General features: G+C 42.0%; 1 protein-coding gene across 1 annotated transcript in view; it reads right to left on the bottom strand.

Moving 5' to 3' along the window:
- Positions 1-2,003: 2,003 nt before the first annotated feature.
- The window catches only part of Fggy (FGGY carbohydrate kinase domain containing), a 398,183-nt gene continuing 377,879 nt past the window's right edge, over positions 2,004-22,307 (bottom strand). The window contains 2 exon segments of the mRNA XM_037202717.1: positions 2,004-2,232; positions 5,457-5,518. Of these exon segments, the coding sequence (XP_037058612.1) occupies positions 2,151-2,232; positions 5,457-5,518 (144 nt within the window). The 3' untranslated portion in view covers positions 2,004-2,150.

Below are 22,307 nucleotides of genomic sequence, written 5' to 3'. Positions count from 1 at the left end.
CAGTGAATTTCTCAGTTCCAGCCAACCGCATCTATTGCCCCAGTAAAGCAAAGGTTTCACTTAATTAGTTCTAGTCTCGTGTTAATCACAGGGGACTCTTCAGCCCCAGCTGACCAGAACCACAGATTCTTAATTCAAGAAAAAAAAAAAATCACACAAATGGTCCTGAGAATCTTTGCTCTTCTCTGAAACTTCACAAGCCAGGCCCCCATTGCTCTCAGTATCCTTATCTTCCAAGCTCCCATGGGATAGAACATTAAGTTCTGAGCACTCAGTGACTGTTCCAGCCCAAAGCTCCAAACACTTGCACAATTTTCCCTTATACTCCACCCATTTCTGGGGTCAGTATCTGTTTTAGCTTTTTTTTTTCCTATTGCCATGATAAACTCCATGGCCATAAGCAACTTTGGGAGGAAAGGGTTTATTTGGTTTACAAATTCTGATCACAGTCCATCATAAAGGGAAGTCAGGGCAAGAAATTGAACCAGGAACCTGAAAGTAGGAAATAAAGCAGAGACCATGGAGGAACACTGCTTACTGGCTTGCTCCTCGTGGCTTGCCCAGTCTGCTTTCTTACACACCCGAGGATCACCTGCCCAGGAGTGGCGCAGTCTACTATTAGCTGTGTCCTCCTACATTAGTTATTAATACCCCAAAGACTTGCCCTGATAGGCCCATCTGATAGAGGCATTTCTCCAACTAAGATTTCCTCTTCCCAGGTATGTCTAGGTCTGCTTCATGTTGTCCAAGACCAATCAGTCCTACTCCATTATAGGAATGAGATAAGCACAATTAAAATGGACACTTACAAGGGTTAAGAAATGTTTCCAAGTCACGTAGTTTGTAAGAAAGAAAGAAATCCAAGACGCGGATCCCAAAGCATCCCCGGCAATCTGATGCTTTCCATGCCACTTGTAACCCCCTTCTCCTGCCTCATGTTCTGACTGCAGTATTTCAGTACTAACGTGATGTTCAATGATTCATATTCCCACCTATATCTCAATAGACAGGGAATTCTCTGAGAGCAGAGACCATGTTCTATCTATCCTGTACTCCTGTTTTTAGCACAATGCCTGAAACCCAACAAGCACTCCAAAGAATGACTCGAGGCAGCACTGAACTGCTCTCCAGCTGCCGTTGTGTGCCCTTCACCCAACCCCCCAGAGCCACGGCAACTCTAGAATTGGCATTAGGTAAATTATGGGTTTGGAATCACAGGTGAGTTTTGTGGTTGAAGTGTGGGTGTCAAATATCCCTATGTCTGTAAACACTCGGTTCCCGTATGGTGGCACTGTTTTGTGAGGCTGTGGAACCAGGTGGGATCTGGCTAGAAACTTTTCTTAGTCGTTGTCTTCATGTTGACAGTATTGAATAATAGAGCCCATGGAAATGGAATGTGCCTCATTTGAGATTTGTCTGGTTTCCTAACTATTAAATTTGGACTGTGCGTTCCCAGCAAGAGTGATGCTGTTCCTTTGTCAGACTACTGCATCTGGAAGCAAATGGTGCACATTTGGCCATCTGAAGTCAGCAGAGGTGGTGTGTGGTGCTCTGTTTGTTTGTATGCTTGACATTCTTTTTTTTTTTTCCTTCTTGCAATCAATCATCTGTAAAGTAGCATTTTTAAGTACATTTATACATCCTGTTCCTCATCAAATTTTCCTCCAGGATCTATGAACGATTCCTGTCCATCCCTATCTTTAATATGATGATTGCAAAATGATGATTCTGCAGTTAAATGTGGTATCTGACCCTAAAGTGTACAAGGAGTGGACATAATATAGTGCACAGAATAAGCATTGAGTTATTCTACTTAAAGCAGGGTAAATCTGGTTTAATAGCTGACATGGAAAGAATTAACAAGTCTCCACTGGGCGAATGATTCTCCAAGGTCTGGTCTCAGATCTCATCATCCTTTATGAAGCTTCTGCTACCAGGGAAGCACCTTAGAAACTGCCAAGTAAGTAACTTGAGTGTCTGGACACAAACATGAACAACTCCAGTTATGCTTGTGCGTGTCAAAGTTTTTATTAGAAGGTAAGACAGCCATGCCAAAATGACACCTACGGGGCATGGACTATAAAATGAATACACAGAGACTCCTGACAAACAACACAGAGTCTTTATGGGTTGGTACCCACAAATGCTGTTCAGTTTCCATTCATGATTGCCGAATACTCCCTCTGGTGCTCCACCATCTTCAGAAATACTTGATATTTCTTGTCATAATATCTGGAGGATCCAAAAAGAAACATATTAAACATTCTCAAAATGAAACTATCATATGGCTCCCCCATATGATAGTTATTTAGAAAGATGGATGGGAATGTTATCTGTCATGGTCAGGCTGAAACCTTCCAAGTTTTGAGTGTGTACAGCACTCTGAGCAGTGGGTTAGTATGCTTCATATCTATAATGTGTAAATGACATGAAGTTCCACTAGCTACATGTTTGAGATGTAGGCATTTATCAGCAACACATATCTGCAGTGGTTTGGTTAAAGAGCAGCAGAGCTGGGACGATACTTAGAAAGGAATGATTTCTGAGCCTCCACTGCTCATAATGAAAGGCTTAGGCTCAGCACAGCTCACTTCCGATCCCAAGCTTAAATCAATATTTCTCGTGTAACTAGCCACAGGTGAAAAACCACAGCCTGGTCAGATGCAAGAATGAGCATTTGAATCCCTCTTGCAATTTCCACATGTCAGTGTCTTTGGCAGACAGTCTTATCCAGGAATAAAACTCCTGAAATGTGACCATTGTCTTCCTGTACCTGGCCCTCCCTCAGGTGTCTGGTAGTGGCCTTGCTAACCTGCTGTCTCCACCTGACTCTTCAGGTGAGACGTGTTAGAACTATTGTTGGCCATGAATCAGACCTGAGCTGCTTAGGCATCACCATCTTGAAAGGATAAAAAAGGTATGGACACATCACACCTCAAGTCTCAAAACTGTGTCCTTCCTCTCTTTCCTAGGGGCGCTGACATGGGGTGGATGAATCCACTTCAACATGATCTGTTAGACTCTGGGGTGCTCTGAAGAAGACTCCTTATAAAAGATGTTTACGATTGTAAACTGGGGTGGAGGAGGGCGTACACAGAAATTTGTACTTGTTCTACATTTCTCCCTTAAGCATTCTGGTAATATAGAAGCTGTGGTGGGGCCAAACCCACAGCTAAGAAGGGGATTCGAGGCTAGGATTTGAATCCCAGCACAGCCCATGCCTACCTGTGTAACCTTGAACACGCTACACAGCCCATTTGTGCATAGATTTCCTCATCTTCATGTATATTTACAGGATATAGTGCAGAAATATTTTGAGGATTGAGCAATATAAAAAGTATAAGAACAATGTCTTACTCACACTAAATGATGTACTAGTTACTGTTTTGAAATAATTCATATTCTAATAAGATTTACCCAATCTAGGATTGTGAGATACTGCTAAGTCCCACTCTAGAGCATTCCACTGTCAATTATAGAATGTTTTTTAGAAACAGTTTTCTGCTTCTAATGATATGCTATGACAATGTAAGGCTCAATCCCACTCTTCTGTGGGATGAGATAGTTTTCTAACTTTGGAATCTTAAATTTCTTAGAGATGAGCTTTGGCCAGCAGCCCTTCCCACAAACTTGAAGGGTTTTAAGGGTATCAACTTTACTGAAACTCATTTCACTGGCTTCATTTATTCTGTGACATTTGTCTTCTTGAAATTGTCTTCGTCACTTAACATAAACCCTAAGACTCACCCTTTTAAGGCTGAATAATTTGGAGTCATTCTAAAACTTTGCTTATTGAACTTCAGTTATTTAATTAGACATCAAGTTCACATACAGCCTGCCTGCTGAATTATCTCCTAAATTCTCCCCATCTTGAGCAATTGCTTTTGTGTGGCTCAGGACCAAGAAAGCATCCCATGAAGTTAATGAGATTTGAAGTCAAAAGACAGGAAGAGGAAATGGACGCTGGCTTTCTGGTTGCAATCTTTATGCTGCCTGCAGATGGCGGTACAGCACTGCGCGGCCGCTTCGCTTCACCGAAACCCTGCCCGCTGCCATCGAGATGCCAGAGTCTTTTCAATAGAAACACATGGTTTTTACTGAAAGAACTTAAAAACACTTCCCTGAAAAGTCTTGAGAGGGTCACGAAAGAGAGGGAGAGGAACAATCTGTTTCTAATTTCAAACAAACAAGGGCTATTCGAAGCGCCCTCAGGCGGACACTCCCCAGCTTCCCCAGTCACTGGGAGGGGAGTCTCTGGGTTCGGAGGTTGAATTCTCCACACCAACCCTGCTCCTTTGAGCTAGGCAGTCAGAGAGGGGCTTACATTGCAGAGGCTTTAGCAGCCTGACTCTGTTCTGATACAGGAGAAAATGAAACTGGATTGCTCTTTTGGTGGGCATTTCAAACTCTCAATTACGGATCTTTGTTCTTCAGCTCAGTGACATGGTAAGATTTCCCTTTAGGTCTTAACCTCAAGTGCTCTTTACTCCATTTCCTGTCCCTTCATCTTCAGACTCATTACAAGTGACTTCATTGTGATCCTGATTGTTAACATGGGCTGCTCCAAAAGCCTTCGATGTAGCCTCCTGACTTAGTTTTCTAGAACTGGTCCTGTATGAGTGAACCTTTCAAAATCGTCCCTTGTGCAGGTCTCATCATTGTTTAAAATTCAGTTCTGACCCCAAGAAGGTCTTCGAGGGGCTTTATGAGATGGCCTCCCCCTGCCTCACTTCCTCATCACTTCTTTGTGTTTTGAAATTCTAGTTGTGTATAGTGATCTCGGTATAAAAGCTGGTCCTCTGCATGTGTTATTTCTTCTACCAAGACTGTGTTTTTCTGCCTTGGCCTGTCTGGAAATTTCTTTCAAAGGTTTAAAGTCAGTTGAAACTCAATCTTCTCTCAAAAGCTTTCTTTTATCCCTGTTGGGTCTCTGCTCTTTCCTCTTTGGGTTATAATATCCCGTGCTGGTTTCTCTATGGAAGGATTTATTCATGTGATTTGAAATCTTCTCTGTGAACAAATCAGGTAGTGTCTCATTGTTCTCTGCAGCCTGCCGAGAGCTCAGCAAATGCTTTGAATATAGCAGGGACTCAATAAATAGATAAATAAATATTTTGTTGACCTGTATTTAAACACAGAACATTTCTAGCCTTCAATGCCAAGCAATACAAAGGGTAGGAGAATGCCACCTGGTCCTTTGATGGGAATATAAAAGATCCCCATACTTGATTGGTCTGAGAGTTTATTGGAAGCTGCATGGGACACAACTGTGGACAGTCCAGCTCTGGATCTTGGTAAACCAAAGTTCTCTCCTTGGGAGGACTGTCTTTCAACCTCTAAGGGAAAAGAGTACAAGGGTTGACCCCTCCCAGATCCAGGGTCCATCTCAGCTCAACAGCTGCACCTCTTTTCATGCTCTCATTCTCTAGCAGCTTTAGACAGAAATACAAACTTACTTTTTATCCTCCTGTCTTGGGAACACAATTTTCCCCACTTGGCTCATTCTTGCCATTGCCTCCTGGTAAATGGAAACAACAAAGAATGTTGAGTTAAGAAAAAGAAAGTCATGCACTTTGCAGGTAAACGGATGGAACCAAAACACAACATACTGAGTGGGGTAACCAAGACCCAGAAAGACAAATGTCCCATGTTCTCTCTCACTGGAGATTCCTAGCTCCAAATCTTTAAATGTAAGTACGCAGCCTGTAATAACTACAGAAACCAGGAAAGCAAAACAGAAACAGGGTTGCAAAGTCTTCTTGCTGTGCAGTGTATGGGAGCCTCTATGTATCTTAAGCGCATATCCAAGTGTTCCCCAACCATCATTGCCAACATACTGAGTAATTCCCTGGCATACTTAATTGCCTCCTAGCATGCTCTAATCAAAAGGTATGCTACACCAGAGCTGGGGCTTTGCCTGTAACCTGCTGAATCCTAGCACCTAAAATATTCATACAGCACAGAGAACCACTTATAGGTGATATGGACCTTTTCTCAAGGAGTTTACTACAGAGTGGAAAAGACATTTGCTAGGATCGAAAGACAGTATGACAAGTGCTTTGCTAGGCTTGTTTCAATGACCATTCAAAGGTTAGGAAACCAGACACAGCTTTCTCCTTTTGCTAACTCATGATTTCCACTCCAGCTAAGTAGCTCTTATGATTCTTCCCCAAGGACAACGTGGCTGTTCTGAACCAGCGCTCTGCTCTTCCAGCCCTGGATGAGCAGGCATGTTGGTGAGATAAGATGTGCTGTCCTAGCAAGCACATTGATGGCAGAGAGAAATGGCAGCATTAACAAGGGGGAAGATCTTAAAATGGCTGAAAAGTTATTGACCAGGAAGTTAGAGAGAACCCAAAGGGCGGCTGTTTGCAGGCATTCTGTGAAGGGCAGGCAAGCAAACGCATCTTCCTGATATGCTGCTCTGCTCTAGGATGTCTTAAGAGCCCTGCACATCTCTGATTATGTCAGGACATTTTCCTTCATAGACTGAATTTTGATTTCCAAGATGGTTTTAACAATCCCGTCATCCACTTTCCTATTCATTCTGGTTCTGCTTTGCCTTTCCCTCTGCTGTGCCCCTTTTACCTCCCCCATGCTGGGAAATCCTCCCAGAGTGTGCCCCTCTTGGCCTGGTTGGCTGTGCTTCTTCAGGGGCCTGAGACAACATTCCAGGATTGCCTTCACGGGTGGGATCCAAGAAGCTTATCGAAGGTACTTATGCTATTTTCTTTCCCATAGTAACAGATGTTCAGCCAACAGCAGACACCAGGGAATTCTCTCTTCTTTTCTTCACACTACCTCTGCTTGTTTTCAAAATAAGTTCCTGAGAAACAAGTATTCACAATGGAGATTTCAAGGATTTAAAAAGGGGTATTTTGTTTCTGAGAAAGGGCCTACTGAAAACTTAAAACTTAGATCAGGTCCGCAGCCTACTGAGAATTTTGTTGACTCATCCCAGCTGCCTGCGTGCCCCCTAGACTGAGTTATTTGCTGCACAGCAACTCATTCTTCTGTCTACACAGTATTTATGACATGGTGCCATACTTTTTTGCTAACAGATCACTCTCCCAACTAGTCTGTGAGTTCCTTCAGGAAGGAATTGTTAAAATTATTTTCACTGCCAAACTCAGCATCTGGCATATCACATGCACGCAGGAATGCCGACAGAGTGAATGAACTTAAGGATATGTGGGACAAACTGTTAAAGTAGAAGTTTCTGCTGAGATCTAAGATGACAGATATATGATACCAGAGTGAGCTGGAAATAGCCCACCTTGGGGAGTCTGTGCAAAGGGTGGCTGAGAACCCATCAGTCGTCTCTGCGCCTTTCACCCACATGGAAGGTCAAACAGTGATGGGCTTCTACGAGAAGGCTAGTTTACTGTGAGCAGGACTCCTTCCGGAGTGAGTTACGAGGGAGGCCTCCCCTCACAAGTCAAGCCAATAGGGTGTCATTAGGTGCCTGGCACTGAGCCTTTGGCACGTCGTAGAGTATAAGTGACTCATGTTGGGAAGGGTCAAGCAGGCTGGTGTCAGATTTTGTGTAGGGAAGAGAGGGGCACTCATGTTGTTCAGGCTCTCAAAGGCATGGTCATTTCTAACAGACTTTATGAGAAGCTGCCATGGGTTGACTTAGTTTCTGTTCAGTGTGGCCAGCTAAGGACACGAGAATGAACTGTCAGATTTCTAAGGAATTAAGAGTTGGCATTCTGCTAGGACACAGAATTAACACCTCACACTGTAGGTGAAGTTTTCCAAGACAGAGGGTCTCCAGAAACATCAACAACAGTGCCTTATGGGTCTCCAGAAACATCTACAGCAGAGTCTTATGGGTTTCCAGAAACATCTACAGCAGAGTCTTATGGGTTTCCAGAAACATCAACAACAGTGCCTTATGGGTCTCCAGAAACATCTACAGCAGAGTCTTATGGGTCTCCAGAAACATCTACAACAGAACCTTATGGGTCTCTAGAAAAGTCTACAATAGTGTCTTATAAGACCAAGAACTAGCCACTCACACCTAAGGAGCCTGCTTCTTATTTATAACAGTGCTATCTGCGCCCCTCCAACTACCTCACCAGAACAGGAGAAATAATGGAAAAGGAGTGATTGAAGAACCCTGTTATGTGTGGCACACCCCAGCTGCAGAAACTGGGAAATGGCTCACAGCTACTGTTACATATTCCTTGATGTGAGTTCCTGAAATTTGGCTGGGTAACCCAACCTCAAGGTTCATAAAACTTGTATCACCATGTCACTTTGTGCTGAGGTAACTATCATAATTCTTAACCAGGAAAATTAGCTCCCTTCCACAATGGGAAGGGGAATTGGAAGTGAAAACTAAAACTGGTCTCAAGAAGTTTGTGAATGGAAGGGCTGCCATGGAATGCACCTGTAGCCCCCCCACCCCCTGCTGCTTGGGGCAGCAGGGTGGGGGTGGGGTGGGGTAAAGGACTGCAGATTGCTCATGCCCAGGAATCTGAGGCTAACCCAACATGGGGAGAACCTGACTCAGAGAAAAAAAAATGGAAGAAGAAAGGGAGGGAGAGAGGGAAGGAAGGAGGGAAGAGGAAGAATTGTGTGAAGTGTTCTATACAAGCTTTTATTACATATAACTCGCTAAATACAAATTATATATGCAAACTTTATAAAGGTCAGATGAAAATACATTAAACTATTACCAAGTTCAAGAGAATGGGTCATTATTTTCCTCTAAGTCAGATTTTTTTTTTTTCCACAGTGCCCTATATTGGTTTGACTGTTGTAGGCAAATCACAATATTCTGCATTACTTTGCTTTACGTTATGGTGACATACAGGTAGTCAAAATGGCTCAGGCTCACCTTTGTCTCCGGGAAAGCTGGTTGCATTATGGGTACCAGACACAGCGCGGAGACTGCGCAGAGCGGCGTGCTGTCATCAGAATTAGCACTGCCGAGCGAGCGTCCCCATTTCTCCAGATAATTACCACAAAAGTGAAACCGCATGAATCTTCTGCCTGTGGTAAATCTGGGAATCACTACAGTACAACAATATGAATTCATTATGGAAATGCTGACACGTGCTAAATATAGTCACCCCCACAATATATTTCTGTTCACAGGGACTTATTTGAAGTTGGGCTCTAAATTCATACTTTCTGTCAGCATGGATGGGCCGGACAATCTCAGCTTGCAGCACGCTATCCTCTTTGTTTGAGAGTCTAGACAGCACAATGAATAGAGCGGCTTTTCTTGTGACTTTTTGCCCACACAATGAATGCTTTTTAAAAACAAAATATTTCATAAAATAGCATTTTAATCACTTCTTTTCTCTATCTCTCTAAGGCAGAGCTATAAATAAACCATGAAAGTTCACATTTGATTGTCACTTCTGAAAGCAAGTGCAGGGCTTCTGTAGGGAAAAAAATGGGGTCCCTGTGGCCAGCCATGAAAGGCCTCATTCATGGACTTGACCCTTCCCTGGTGTGTCAAGGCTGAGATACCAGTCAGCACTCTGCTCCTGCTTCTCTGGAGGCAGTCCTGGCAGTAGCCAGGCCTCTGGGTGGGCAGAGGAAACACTTGGTTGTCATGTGCCCTGGGTTAACTGTAGAGCACTGTTGGGTGGGATGTTGGAAGTGAGGCCACAGGAAAGGAGTTACTCAGCACAGGAGTGGCATATACTGGCATCAGGAGAGTTCTACTTCCTCTGTTTTTGAGAATCGTGGCTTTACAACTTGGAAAAGATGGCCAGGTAGTCTAGATCTCAGCACAAAGCAGCAGACAAAGCCTAGAACTGCCTAAAATTACATTACAGAGCAAAGAATAAATCAAGACCTGGTGCTGGTGGGAACTAGCCTCCAGGAGGCAGGAAGAACAGCACTGGGGCTAAGACTGAACACAATCCCAGCACCCATCACTGCTTGGTTAATGTCTGTGAATGAAAAGTTGAACTGACTCCACAAGTTATCCTCAGACTTCCGCATGGTCACCAAGATACAGACAGACAGACAGACACACACACACACACACACACACACACACACACACACACACACACACACCTGAAGTAGTCCTGACATGAGTTTAAAAAATTAGTAGCTTATAAATTATTCCATCCATCAGAAAACTAAATCACACTAGCCCTGGAGCACAGGTTACAACTCCTCAGTCAAGGAAAGAAAGCCCCATTTCCTCAAAGAATGAAGTACAGAGACATCTTCAAGAGTCTGCGAGGCAGGAAGCCCAGACTGGGGAAGGGGGAGAAACACAGTCACTTCAGGGGTCTCTCGTGTCTGAAGTATGAAGTGATAAAGGCCCTACACAAGGATGTAACAAACTTGTGTTCAGTCTTGGCTCTTAGCAAAGTGCTTGGTCTTTACCAGTTGGAAAAGCCTGAGTAAAAGAACAAAACTTTGTTCATTCCTACACCTTAGGGAAACTGTGAGAATCAAATGATGGATTATATGTGAATATGATTTTGCAATAAATTTTAGGATTTAAATAAAACTGTAGAAAAAGAAAAGAAAAGTTGATGCCTATCACAACAGACATTGTAAGGTCATCAAAGCCAGTGTTTGCTGAGAGATACATCTACACTCAGAAAGGACTGGGTGGTTCAGTAGGATTCTGGAGGAAAATACTGCCCGTGCCATCTGCATGATTTTTACTCTAAACAAATTAAGGTTTTCCTGTATTTAATACATAGACTGTATTAGGTGCACCAGCTCAGCAATAGGTCAGGCCAAGAGTCCCTTAGGCTACATGCAAGTTTCCTCTAGCACCAAGATAGCCACATGGTGCTTGCCTGGATGTTCACTACATTCAGAATTTGCAAATGCTGCCATTTAAATGTCTCATGTTACTAGATTTACAGCTAGGACCTAACTGTGATTTACACTAATCTTAAAAAAAAAAAAAATGGGCAAATGTCTGAAAAAGATTCAGTCAATGGAAAGTAGGAAATGGTAATAGCTCAGATGCAAGCAAAAAGGAAAATGGTGATATATTTATTACGTATTATCTCTTTATATTATACAGTTAAGAAATAATGAATACCTACTCTGATAAAGTAAGACCTTAGGGAAAAACCAAATTATCAAGAAAATTATTTCATATATGCATACTGGCACATATAAAATCTTTTAGAAGCTATCAAAAATAAGAGGGCTGAGAGATGGCCCAGTAACCAAAGTGCTTGCCATGTGACCAAGAGAACTAGAGTTCAGATTCCTAACATCTATGTATCTGCCAGGTGAATATGGCAGCCAGTCTATAAACCAGTGCATGGGAGACAGTCATGGGGATCCTTGGAGCAAGTGGGTAATCTCTGGTTCAATGAATATGATGAAGAGGGATCAAGGAAGACTCCTGATGTCAACCTTGGGCTTCCAAACACACATTCATGTATATACATGTGCAGTCCCACACATTCAAACATGAAAACATATGCATTCACACCACGTATACATACACACATCTTAAATATTTATAAAAATTTTATCTCTGTGTGGTAGAACACACTTGTTATCCCAGCACTCGGAGACTGAGGCAAGAGAATCAAAATGCCAAGTCCAGCCTAGGCTGTACAGGGAGCTTTGGTCCCAATAAGCAAAAAAATTCATAAAAAATGTTTAAAAATTATTAAAAATACACCAGCCATAGAAAGCAGACCTTTAGACATAGCATAGGCACACATATTTCAAAATATTTTTATTTCAGCTATACCTTGTTTTACAAAATAATCTACAAGCACAATAAACTATCCTTTTGCACAGATGTTCACACACTGAGGTACATGTGCAAATTTCTCATGATTGATCCAAAAGTCTGGTGTGCACAGCCTCAGCTGCCAACTTCAAGCCACTCTTTCCCAGGTGCTTACTCTGGGCTAGGAACCATGCCACCCACTTTACACACATGACCTTTTATTCCTTGAAATGTTCTAATATATATATTATCACCTGCCCCTACTTCTTTGACTGACAGGACTGAATGGAGCGTCGGGGAGGGAAAGAAAATGAATAATTTACACAAGGACATGCAGCCAGTTTGTAGTGAAGTCCAGAATTCAAGCTCAGTTCTGACTCCAGGCCATTGCTGGCTCTATACTTTGCCCACAGTGCTACCATCCTCCTTGTAAAGAATAACACCTGATTTTTGAGTCCCCTAGACTTGAGTTCAAATCCACTTCTACTTATTAACTGTGTGATCACTTTGAGTGTACATGTGCACGTGTTGCACACACGCATGCCTGTGAGCATGTGTGCATGTGTGTGTGTGTGTGTGTGTGTGTGTGTGAGAGAGAGAGAGAGAGAGAGAGAGAGAGAGAGAGAGAGAGAGAGAGAGAGAGAGAGAGAGAAGGGGGCAGGGAGGGAGGAGAGAAACTTTAATATTACAGTGGACAGTACCTTTCTCTAAAGATGTTGGCACATAGTTCTGAAATACATGAATCTGCCTTCTTGAGAAACTCTGACTCATTTTACTGGAACAACAAGTTCATGTGCTAATGTGTGGGCTGGGGCACATGACCCCTCCATAGAAAAACAGAAAATTTAGCAATGTGATTTTCCTCTAACAAGCATTAAGAAATGGCTAATTGTTCTTTTATTTATGTTATTGTTTTTTATTTTTGGCATGGGAATCTCTTGACTTGCAGCTGGCGCTCTCTCACCCCAAGGCACTGAAAACATCAATGTCAGCTGAGAAGCAAGAAGAGATGAAAGAGTGGGAAATGTCTTCGCCATCCTCCATGATGTGAAGACCGGCATTCCATTCCCCATTCTGAACACTCTGTGTCTGTCACACACATTCACGTATGTTTAATTACACGAGGGTGCACATCTTTTCAAACTCATCGCACTGTGCACTTAGCAGGTATATGTCAGTCTGCCTATACTACATCTTAAATTCAAGTTGTAAAAAACAAAAATGCTGTATATTAAATGTGTTACATATTTACATTTTATTTTTCAGTTGTAAAAGGCCTACTAAAATGAAACAAAATCTTTTCAAGTCTAACTAAAATATAGCTCTATCACACTATTCTCTTGGACCTAAAAGAGAGAAGTCCGGGGACATGTCTAATTCTGTAGGAAATAGAGCAGTTAGTAGAAAAGTACTGCGTATTAGAAGCGAATGGCCTTTGGTTGGATCTGGATTCTGCTGCTTACTGGATATGCAAACATAAACTCAGTTTTCCCATCTAAAATGGAAGTAATAGCATCTACTCCCAGTGTTATTGGATATTCGCTACCTGACTCTGAGCACCATCCTTAATTGGTCTCTTGGTTTTACTTCCGTCTTTGTGCAGTGGTCATGGTCAGTCAGAAAGAGGAGAATGCAACGTAGTGATTAAAACAACACTGTAACAGCCTTCCAGAGCTGACAGTTAGACTTCTCCATGAACTAGCTCTGTGACAGTGCTCGGCAAACACCCTGTTTTCTTTATGGGTGTTTTCTCAATTGAAAAGGTTGCCAGCAGCACACTCTTATAGCCTTGCCGGGGCAGTTGTGTGAGAGATTTGAGGCATATCACAGCCTTGCATAGTTTGTTATTTTGCCAGTGTGCACAATTCACAGTCCAGATCTGGTCTTTGATTCATTTGCTGCACTAAAACCTGTGCTTGGCTGGAATCTGCAACCCATCAACATGGGCTGATTGAATGAAATGAAGTAAATTCGATTTTGTCTCTGGGTTGTTTTTACCCATGACACTTCTGACACTAAATGTGTAGATCTACTCTGCCCTCATACTAATTAATTTTCTAATTCTGTGGACATCAACACATGTCACACAATTAAATTCTGGCACTAACTACCCAGAGTCAGGGTCATACTTTACACTGTAAAGGAACAGTTTCACAAGGCTGCCCCAACTTTGGTTGTAAGCCGCGAGTTTCTCTATACTTCTGACTAACTATAAACTGGGGCCTCCCCAGCTTGCTAGTATGGGTATACTGAACTCAGGAAAAAGTTACTTATTATTAATAATTTGTTATAAAAGCTGCAAATCCTATGCAGAAGGAAATGCAGAAAGACAGGGGTGTAGTGAAGGTCCATGCTCTTTCTGGACATGACATCAGTCATGGCTTACATCATCCTGGTCATCAACTCAGGATCTATGTGAATCCCATTATCTGGTGATTTGTTAGATGGGAACATTATTGAGAACCTTACTTGGAAAATCAGTGGAGAGGCTGAAAGTTCTGGCCTTTCAATCATGCCAAAAGGTTTCATATGTATCAGGAACCAAAGACAATGAGCATATACAATACATCACAATCTCATCCCCTCTTAAAACCTGCAACGAACACCCTGGGCTTTCAGATGAAATTCAGACTCCATAGAAGTTTGTGTCTGAAACTTTCAAGATGGAATTTGTGTCTGTTCCCAGCACTGTCACATCATGACCCTCCAAGTGAGCCAGTTTAGAAATACTGGCTTTTTGGCTGATGACTGACACGCCAAAATTCCTCCTTCCCAATGTGATCCCCTCCCAGGAATCTCTCTCTGGCTCTTTCTTCAAATGCACTTTCTCCAAGACTGCCTTTGGGCACCCTTAGCTGAATCAGTCCACTTCTAGGTATCAGTGGTCACACCATGACACTTCCTGATCCTCACAAACCGCCTCTGTACACAGTGTCATCTCTTATTTTATTGGCTTATTGTTTACTTCTTTCCATGAAGCCCTTACTTCTTCTCCTCTTTCCAGAACCAGAAACACAGAGTTGTTGGTATTCTTCTTCATTGATGAACCACTAGCTTTGAGTTGGCCATTGATCAAATGCATATTAAATGCAACATACTGTATGTTTGTATTTTGCTTCATTTGACGGTCAAATTCTGTGTGTGGGGTCAGGATCTTATCTAAATTTAAATGAGGATGCATGGGTTCACAGGGATCAAATGACTTGCCTAAACTAGTACATTACAAGTTTGCTTCAAGTCATGAGTTAACACTGAGCCCAGTTACTGAGGAGCTCACTCTCTGCAGGCAGATGTCCAGGTTGAGTCCATCAGAGTTACCATCTACGTGATGGGTTGGAGACCTTGTAAAATTCTCAATGCTTTCTTTTCCCCTGTCAAAGACACATTTAACCATGATCACTACATTGTACTGACATAAAGAGGAAGGCAGGTCCATCGATGTACAGAGAGATTGCTCACATTACTTTTGGAAACAAACAAAACAAAATCACTACCAGCTGTATGACCCTGAGCAAGACCTTTCCCCTTCCTTAGCCTCACCTTATCAGCAGAATAAGGGCATTGGCTTAAATTATCTCTAAAATCTTGCCAGCTCTGCAATCAGTGTGTGTGTGTGTGTGTGTGTGTGTGTGTGTGTGTGTGTGTGTGTGGTCTTAACTCTCAGCCTACCAGTTGCTCTTGACTCCCAGAGGTACAATTTCTGAGGCTTCTCTAGTCCCACTCTAACAGGGCATATATCCACTGGTCTTTCTGGCAACATATAATTTAATTCTCGATTAACCATGGACCAGCATGACACAGGGGAGTGGTTCTATCCTTGTCAACAGACTTGGAGGTAATACATAGTCTGGCTACAAAGGACCAGATCTAAATATGAATATTGAGCAAGTATTCATCCTATTTTTGTGAACTTGCCACATTTCTTATGTGACTTCTAAGGCTTCTTACTAAAAGCCTCAGAAAGATCATTGACTCTAAAAATGCAAGCAGGAGCTCAATTAGTCACTTTTTGTTTACTGGAATTGAAGCGATCCTGGTGACATTTCTGAGAAGGCATAAAGTATTGCAGTGAGCTGTAATAGAAACCATGGTCGGTCAATAGTAACAATAGCAGCAGTGGTAGCAGCTAGTGTTCCACTAAGTTCTACTAAGTACTTAGTATCATTGGTGATAATAAACCTACTTGTTTTATTCTTCCAGTTGAAAGATGAAGTTCTGAAACCTATTCCTATTTATTTTGCAATATGGACTATCCGCCTTGGATAGGCTGCAGTCCATCAAACATTTTTATTCTTGTTTAATCCTTTCTACTAACAAGAGCGTTTTTAAGTTTTTTTAATATTTTTTTTTGAGAATTTCATACAATATATTTCGATAATGTTTTACCCTTCCCTAAGTCTTCCAGATTCTCTCCTACTTCCATACTCAATCAAATTTGTGTTCTTTCTCTCTCTTAAAACAAAATAAGAAACAGGGGCTAAAGAGGTGGCTCAGCCATTAAGAGATATGGCTACTTTTGCAGAGACCCCAGATTCAATACCCAGCACCCACATGGCAGCCCACAGGCATCTGTAACTCCAGTTCCATGGATTCTGTGCCTTATTCTGACCTCCTTGGACACTGGGTACATTCATATACACATGTAGGCAAGATCATCTGATCTCCTGGACACCAGGCACATACATTTATACATGTAGGAAAGACCAGCACACACATAAAGTAAAAATAAATAAGTCTCAGAACCAAAACAAAGCACAACAACATATGGAGTCTGTTTTTGTTGGCTATGCCTGAGCATGAGGCCTGCCCTGGAGTATGCTTGACAGTGGTTGATACACTCAGTGTCACTCTGCTGAAGAAAACCTATTTTCCCTTCCCCAGAAGCTATCAGTTGCAAAGAGCTTCTTAGATTCTTGGCCAGCATTAGAACTTTGTGTCCACTTCCTCCTTTCCCATGCTGGGATTTGTCTGGCTCAAGCTTGTACAGGCCTTGTCCATGCTGCCATAGTCTCTGTGAGTTCATACTGCCCCAACCCGTTATGTCTGAAAATGCTGTTTCCTCAATGTCACCTGCTACCTCTGCCTCTGCTTCTTCATAGATCCTCGAGCCCTGAGGGGAGGGTATGATAAAGACATTCTATTTAGGTCTGAGTGCCCCAAAGTCTTTCACTCTCTCTACATTGTCTAGTTGTGGGTTTCTATGTTAATCACCATCTAGTGCAAGAAGATGCTTCTGAGATGAGGGTTAAGTGAGGCCCTGATCTAAGGGGATAGCAATATGTTGTTAGGAGTCATTTTATTGCTATGCTTATTTACCTTAGGCTCTTCCCCTATAGTCTATGAACTATCTAGTTACATATTCTTGGCCTCATTATGTCAGTTCTAGATTGTATCTCATAAAGTGGCCCTTGATTTATAAATCCAATAAAAGCATTGGCCATCCCCCTATCATTTATGCCACTATTGTACTGGTAGGAAAATAGCTAGGCAAATGTACTAGGTTGCTGTTATGGCTCACAGTGTTCACAGCGTGGTGGCACTGATGATTACTTTTCTCCTCTGGTAACATGTACAACTCTTTCCAGCACTATGAACGCTACTCAATACTCAATTTTCAGTGGAGTACCAGCTTAATTTCTCTATCTTCTATGTTCAGCAATAGGATCTTACCATTAGGTTGTGAAGGGTAATCTATAGCATTGGTAATCACCTGCAGTGTTTGGTGTGTGTGTGTGTGTGTGGTGTCTATGGGACTCCTTCAACCAATGACTCAAAAAGTTGTAACATATTACTGGTACTACTTGGGGTTTATTTGGTAGCATATGATGTCTGGTTGGGGTACTGTCCTCTCCCATTACATGGTAACTCCACTAAACTCCTTTTATATATGTATATATTTTAGGAATCTTCTACAGTAGTAGGTTTCTATATGGCTTTTCAAAAGGCTTTTAAGGTTAGGTAAGAAATGGGGAAGGGCAGCTTCTATGAAAGGAGAAATAAAATATAAAGTTATAAAAGGATACAGGGGAAATTAGAACAGGAGGAATATGGGGAGGGGTAAGTAACAATAATGGGAATTTTAATATCTATCTCATGGGCCAAACATCTGAAAGTATCACTAGCAGTCATAATAGTATTTGTTCATCAACTGTAATGAACTTTTTTTCCTATAAAGTTTATTAAAAGGCGAGCGTTATCAATTCTGTGTTTCTGGTCAGCTGCTCTGGGTGGTCTTGGGTGGGTGGAACCTGTCAATATTCTATGGTTCCTCATCATTTGCAGAGCAGTAAGAAAGCTTTTACATCTGAGGCTTATTTTACCTGATAGAGACAACAGTACACCTCCCCTACATTGCATCATTGCCAGCCTTTCTCTCACAGCTCCATGTCAAGTAAAGCTCAGGTTCCTGACCCATTGTTTTCCCATGCATCATCATCTATTTGTAAGACCATGTACTGCTACAGGCTTATGGTTTTGAAGATTTGCAACTCCAGAACTCCCAGAGCCAAACACTGAGACTCAGCTATTAGGCCTGCTATACATCCATCCATTCCAACAGCAGTCCAGTCCTCTCATTTGTATTATCATTCCTACCAAATGTTACCCCTCATTCCTTGGAAATTCCTAGAATCTTGAGTCCTTGCTTTTCTTTCAATTCATAGTCTTCTTTAGGTGCCCACAAAGACAAGAGAAAGTATCAGATCCCCTGGAGCAGAAGTTCAAGTCAGTTATAAGCCCTTTGACATGAGAGCTGGGAACTGAACTATGGTTCTTCTCAAAAGCAGCAAGTGCTCTTAATCATTGAGCTGTGTCTCCTACCCCTCCCTTTTAGGTCGGGAGCTCATGTAACCCAGTCTGGCATTGAACTTGGTAGGTAGCCAAGGATGACTTTGAACTCCTGTTTTTCCTGCCTCTATCTCCCAAGTGCTGGGAATTCAGGCAATATGCTACCACCTCTGGATGAATGGCTTTTTCTTCATTGAGACCAGTCAGGGATTTTTCCACTTTTTGATTTGGGATGTCAATCCTCTCATTCAAATCACTATAAATGGATATCCATTTAAAAGGAAGAAACATATCTCCACATTAGAATAGGCTTTCATTCAAAATGTATTTATACATTGGTGATACAGACCAGCAGGAGAGCACTAAGTTCAAGTTGATGATATGGTCATGCATATTAGGCAAGCCTATATTATGCCAAACATATTTGCCAACAACAGTCAGCATTAACACTCTCTTAATCATCAAATTCAATAGGTTTATGAAATTTATAGAAGGAACTATTTCCCAGGAAAGGCTCTATTTATGGCATTCTGCATGAAAGTTCGTTTAGGATAGATCAGGCCAACGGAAGAGTAAAATATCTTGAAAACTCTCAGGAAAATTTATACTGCCTGCTTTCCAGTTAATACTTCTTAAGAAAAACTTCTGGGCTACCAGAGAAGGAACCATGGTCATCAGCAAAGAACCAAAATATAAACCGAAATGCATAGGTGGACACATATTGCCTGGCAGTTTGGTTTTGTAGTTCATAGGGTTCACAGCTGGGTAAGACCATTGATGTCTTTTCTCCCCTAGCAGCCTGCAGTATACTTTTTGGCACTTTGAAAGTTAGCCCATGGGGAAGACGTTCCCAGCCCAGTTCCAGTTTGCTTTCTCTGTATCTTACAACTGAGAAATATGGTATCTTCTTATCCTCCAACTCTGGTGGGTAACAAAAGGGACCGACAAGAACCTGCATTGTTTTGCTGTTCTCTGGTTGAATCTAAGGCTTGCTACAAGAGGGAATTTGTGCTTAGTACTGTAAGCCCAGTCAACAACCCATGCCCAGGGGGCCACAGACCCAAGGGGACCTATCACTGCTGTTTAATCAGATTGATCAACGTGCCTTCTAAACATCTTTATTTATACCCACAGACAAACCAACTGTCCCACTTCATCAAAGATACTTCTCTTTATACTGAACAGCAGCCAGTGTGGAAACCTGAGGATGTTCAAGATGCTAGGAATTAGAGATAATTGAGGACACAGCCCTAAATAAGACATCCTTATTATCTCTTCTAAAGTTCAGGGAACATTTCAGTTGATCAGTGAGGAATAACATAAGAGCTGAAAGAGAGCAAGAAGGGTCACAACATGTCATCCTCTAGGCATAACACAACCATTGCAATCCTGAACTCAGAGCAACTGCAGGTACCTACACTGGGTCTACATAAGAATTGAACTCTACAATGGAAAAAAGAAAGTATCTTCAACAAATGGTGGTGGCATAACTGGATGTCAATATGTAAAAGATTACAAACAGATCCATATCTGTCACCATGCACAAAACTCAAGTCCAAGTGGATCAAAGACCTGAACATAAATCCAGTTACACTAAACTTAATAGAAAAGAAAGTAGGAAGCACTCTTGAACACATTGGCACCGGAGACCTTTTCCTAAATAAAACACCAACAGCACAGACCCTGAGCACAACAATTAATAAATGGGACCTCTCGAAATTGAGAAGCTTTTGCAGGGCAAAAGACACAGTCAATAAGACAAAAAGACAGCCAACAGAATGGGAAAAGATCTTCACCAACCCCACATATGGCAGAGGATTGATCTCCACAATATATAAAGAACTCAAGAAACTAGACATCAAAATACTGAACAGTCCAATTAAAAAATGGGCTAAAGAGCTAAACAGAGAATTCACAAAACAAGAACTACAAATGGTTGAAAGACATTTAAAGAAATGCTCAACATCCTTAATCATCAGAGAAATGCAAATCAAAATGACTCTGAGATACCACCTTACACCTGTCAGAATGGCTACGATCAAAAACACCAATGACAGCCAATGTTGGAGAGGATGTGGAGCAAAGGGAACACTCCTCCACTGTTGGTGGGAATGTAAACTTGTACAACCACTGTGGAAATCAGTATGGCGGTTTCTCAGAAAATTAGGAATCGAACTACCTCAAGACCCAGCCATCCCACTCTTGGGCATATACCCAAGGAATGCTGATTCATACCATAAAGATACATGCTCAGCTATGTTCATAGCAGCACTATTTGGAATAGCCAGAACCTGGAAACAACCTAGATGCCCATCAACAGAAGAATGGATGGAAAAAATGTGGTACATATACACAATGGAGTACTACCCAGCAGAGAAAAACAATGAAAGCATGAAATTTGCAGGCAAATGGATGGAACTAGAAAAAATCATCCTGAGTGAGGTAACCCAAACCCAGAAAGACAGTCATGGTATGTACTCACTCATAAGTGGATTCTAGATATAAAATAAAGAACAATCAGACCACAGCCCATAGAACCATAGAGTCCCTATGACGACTGTGGCTTATAATAAATTTTGGTTCTACTCAATTATTGAAAAAAATAGCCAAATGGATGGAAACACATGAACTATGAACCAAAGGCTGAGGGGCCCCCAGCTGGATCAGGCCCTCTGAATAGGTGAGACAGTTGAGTGGCTTGATCAGTTTGGGAGGCAACTAGGCAGTAGGACCAAGTCCTGTGCTCATTGCATGAGTTGGCTGTTTGAAACCTGGAGCTTATGCAGGGACACTTGGCTCAGTCTGGGAGGAAGGGACTGGACCTGCCTGGACTGAGTCTACCAGGTTGATTGCAGTCCTCGGGGGAGGATTTGCCCTGCAGGAGGTGGGAATGGGGGGTAGGCTGGGGGTAAGGAGAGGGTGTGGGAGAGGGGAGAATAGGGGAACCCGTGGCTGATATGTAGAACTGAATGGTATTGTAAAATAAAATAAAAATAAATAAATAAATAAATAAAAAGAATTGTCAATGATCATTCACAGATGTGGGAAGGGCTCATGGGACCATCTCCTTATTTCCAAACTACTTACTATTAGTAGACTCTAGAAGACAGAGAGTCATTGTCCTTAGTTGTGTACCTAGTGCTGAGCCTCCCAGGCTCCAGTGGACAGATAGCTCTACATCAACAGTCACAGAGACAGCCCTGGTCAAACTCAGTGGCTCACAAAACAACAACAAAAGCAGGATTATGAGAAAGAAATTTGTAGGGAATAAAAATGGTAAATAAGGATGGGAAGAATCTAAGGAAGGGCAGGAGGTGACAGGAATCACTATGTATTATATACATGTATGAAATAGCTAAGGATTAAATTAATAAAATTTAAAATATGCAATAGCATTAACATAGCACTGACTGATGCTGCTCAGGTCAGTAGGTCTATGGCTCTGTGTTGACATATTATCTAGGACACCTTTTATCCATTCATGTATCTCTCATGCTCCACAAAGTTCCTAGCTTCAGGACCACCAGCTCTTCTGAGCCAGAGTCATATTGTTGGCAATGGAGGCTGGACATCTAGCCTAGCCTTAGAATCCCTCTGGCTAATCCTGAATTCATTCCAAACCAATCTTAAGAAGAAGAAGATAAGTAGAGAAGTTGAATGTGAACCCAGAAGTTGGGAAGGCCATGGAAGAGAAGGATTGGAAGGAAAGTGTGAAGCTAAGTAGGAGAGAGGAAATGGAAAAAGACAGCATGACTAGGAAAAAAAACACTGTCTGTCTGTCTTTTCAAGTTGGTTTATGATTATTTTTTTGTGTTATTCCAGTACCCCTGCT

The sequence above is a fragment of the Peromyscus leucopus genome, chromosome 2 (genome assembly GCF_004664715.2).
Source record: "Peromyscus leucopus breed LL Stock chromosome 2, UCI_PerLeu_2.1, whole genome shotgun sequence".
Taxonomy (NCBI): domain Eukaryota; kingdom Metazoa; phylum Chordata; class Mammalia; order Rodentia; family Cricetidae; genus Peromyscus; species Peromyscus leucopus.
The sequence above is the reverse complement of the archived record's forward strand: the minus strand, read 5'-3'. Positions and strand labels throughout refer to the sequence as shown.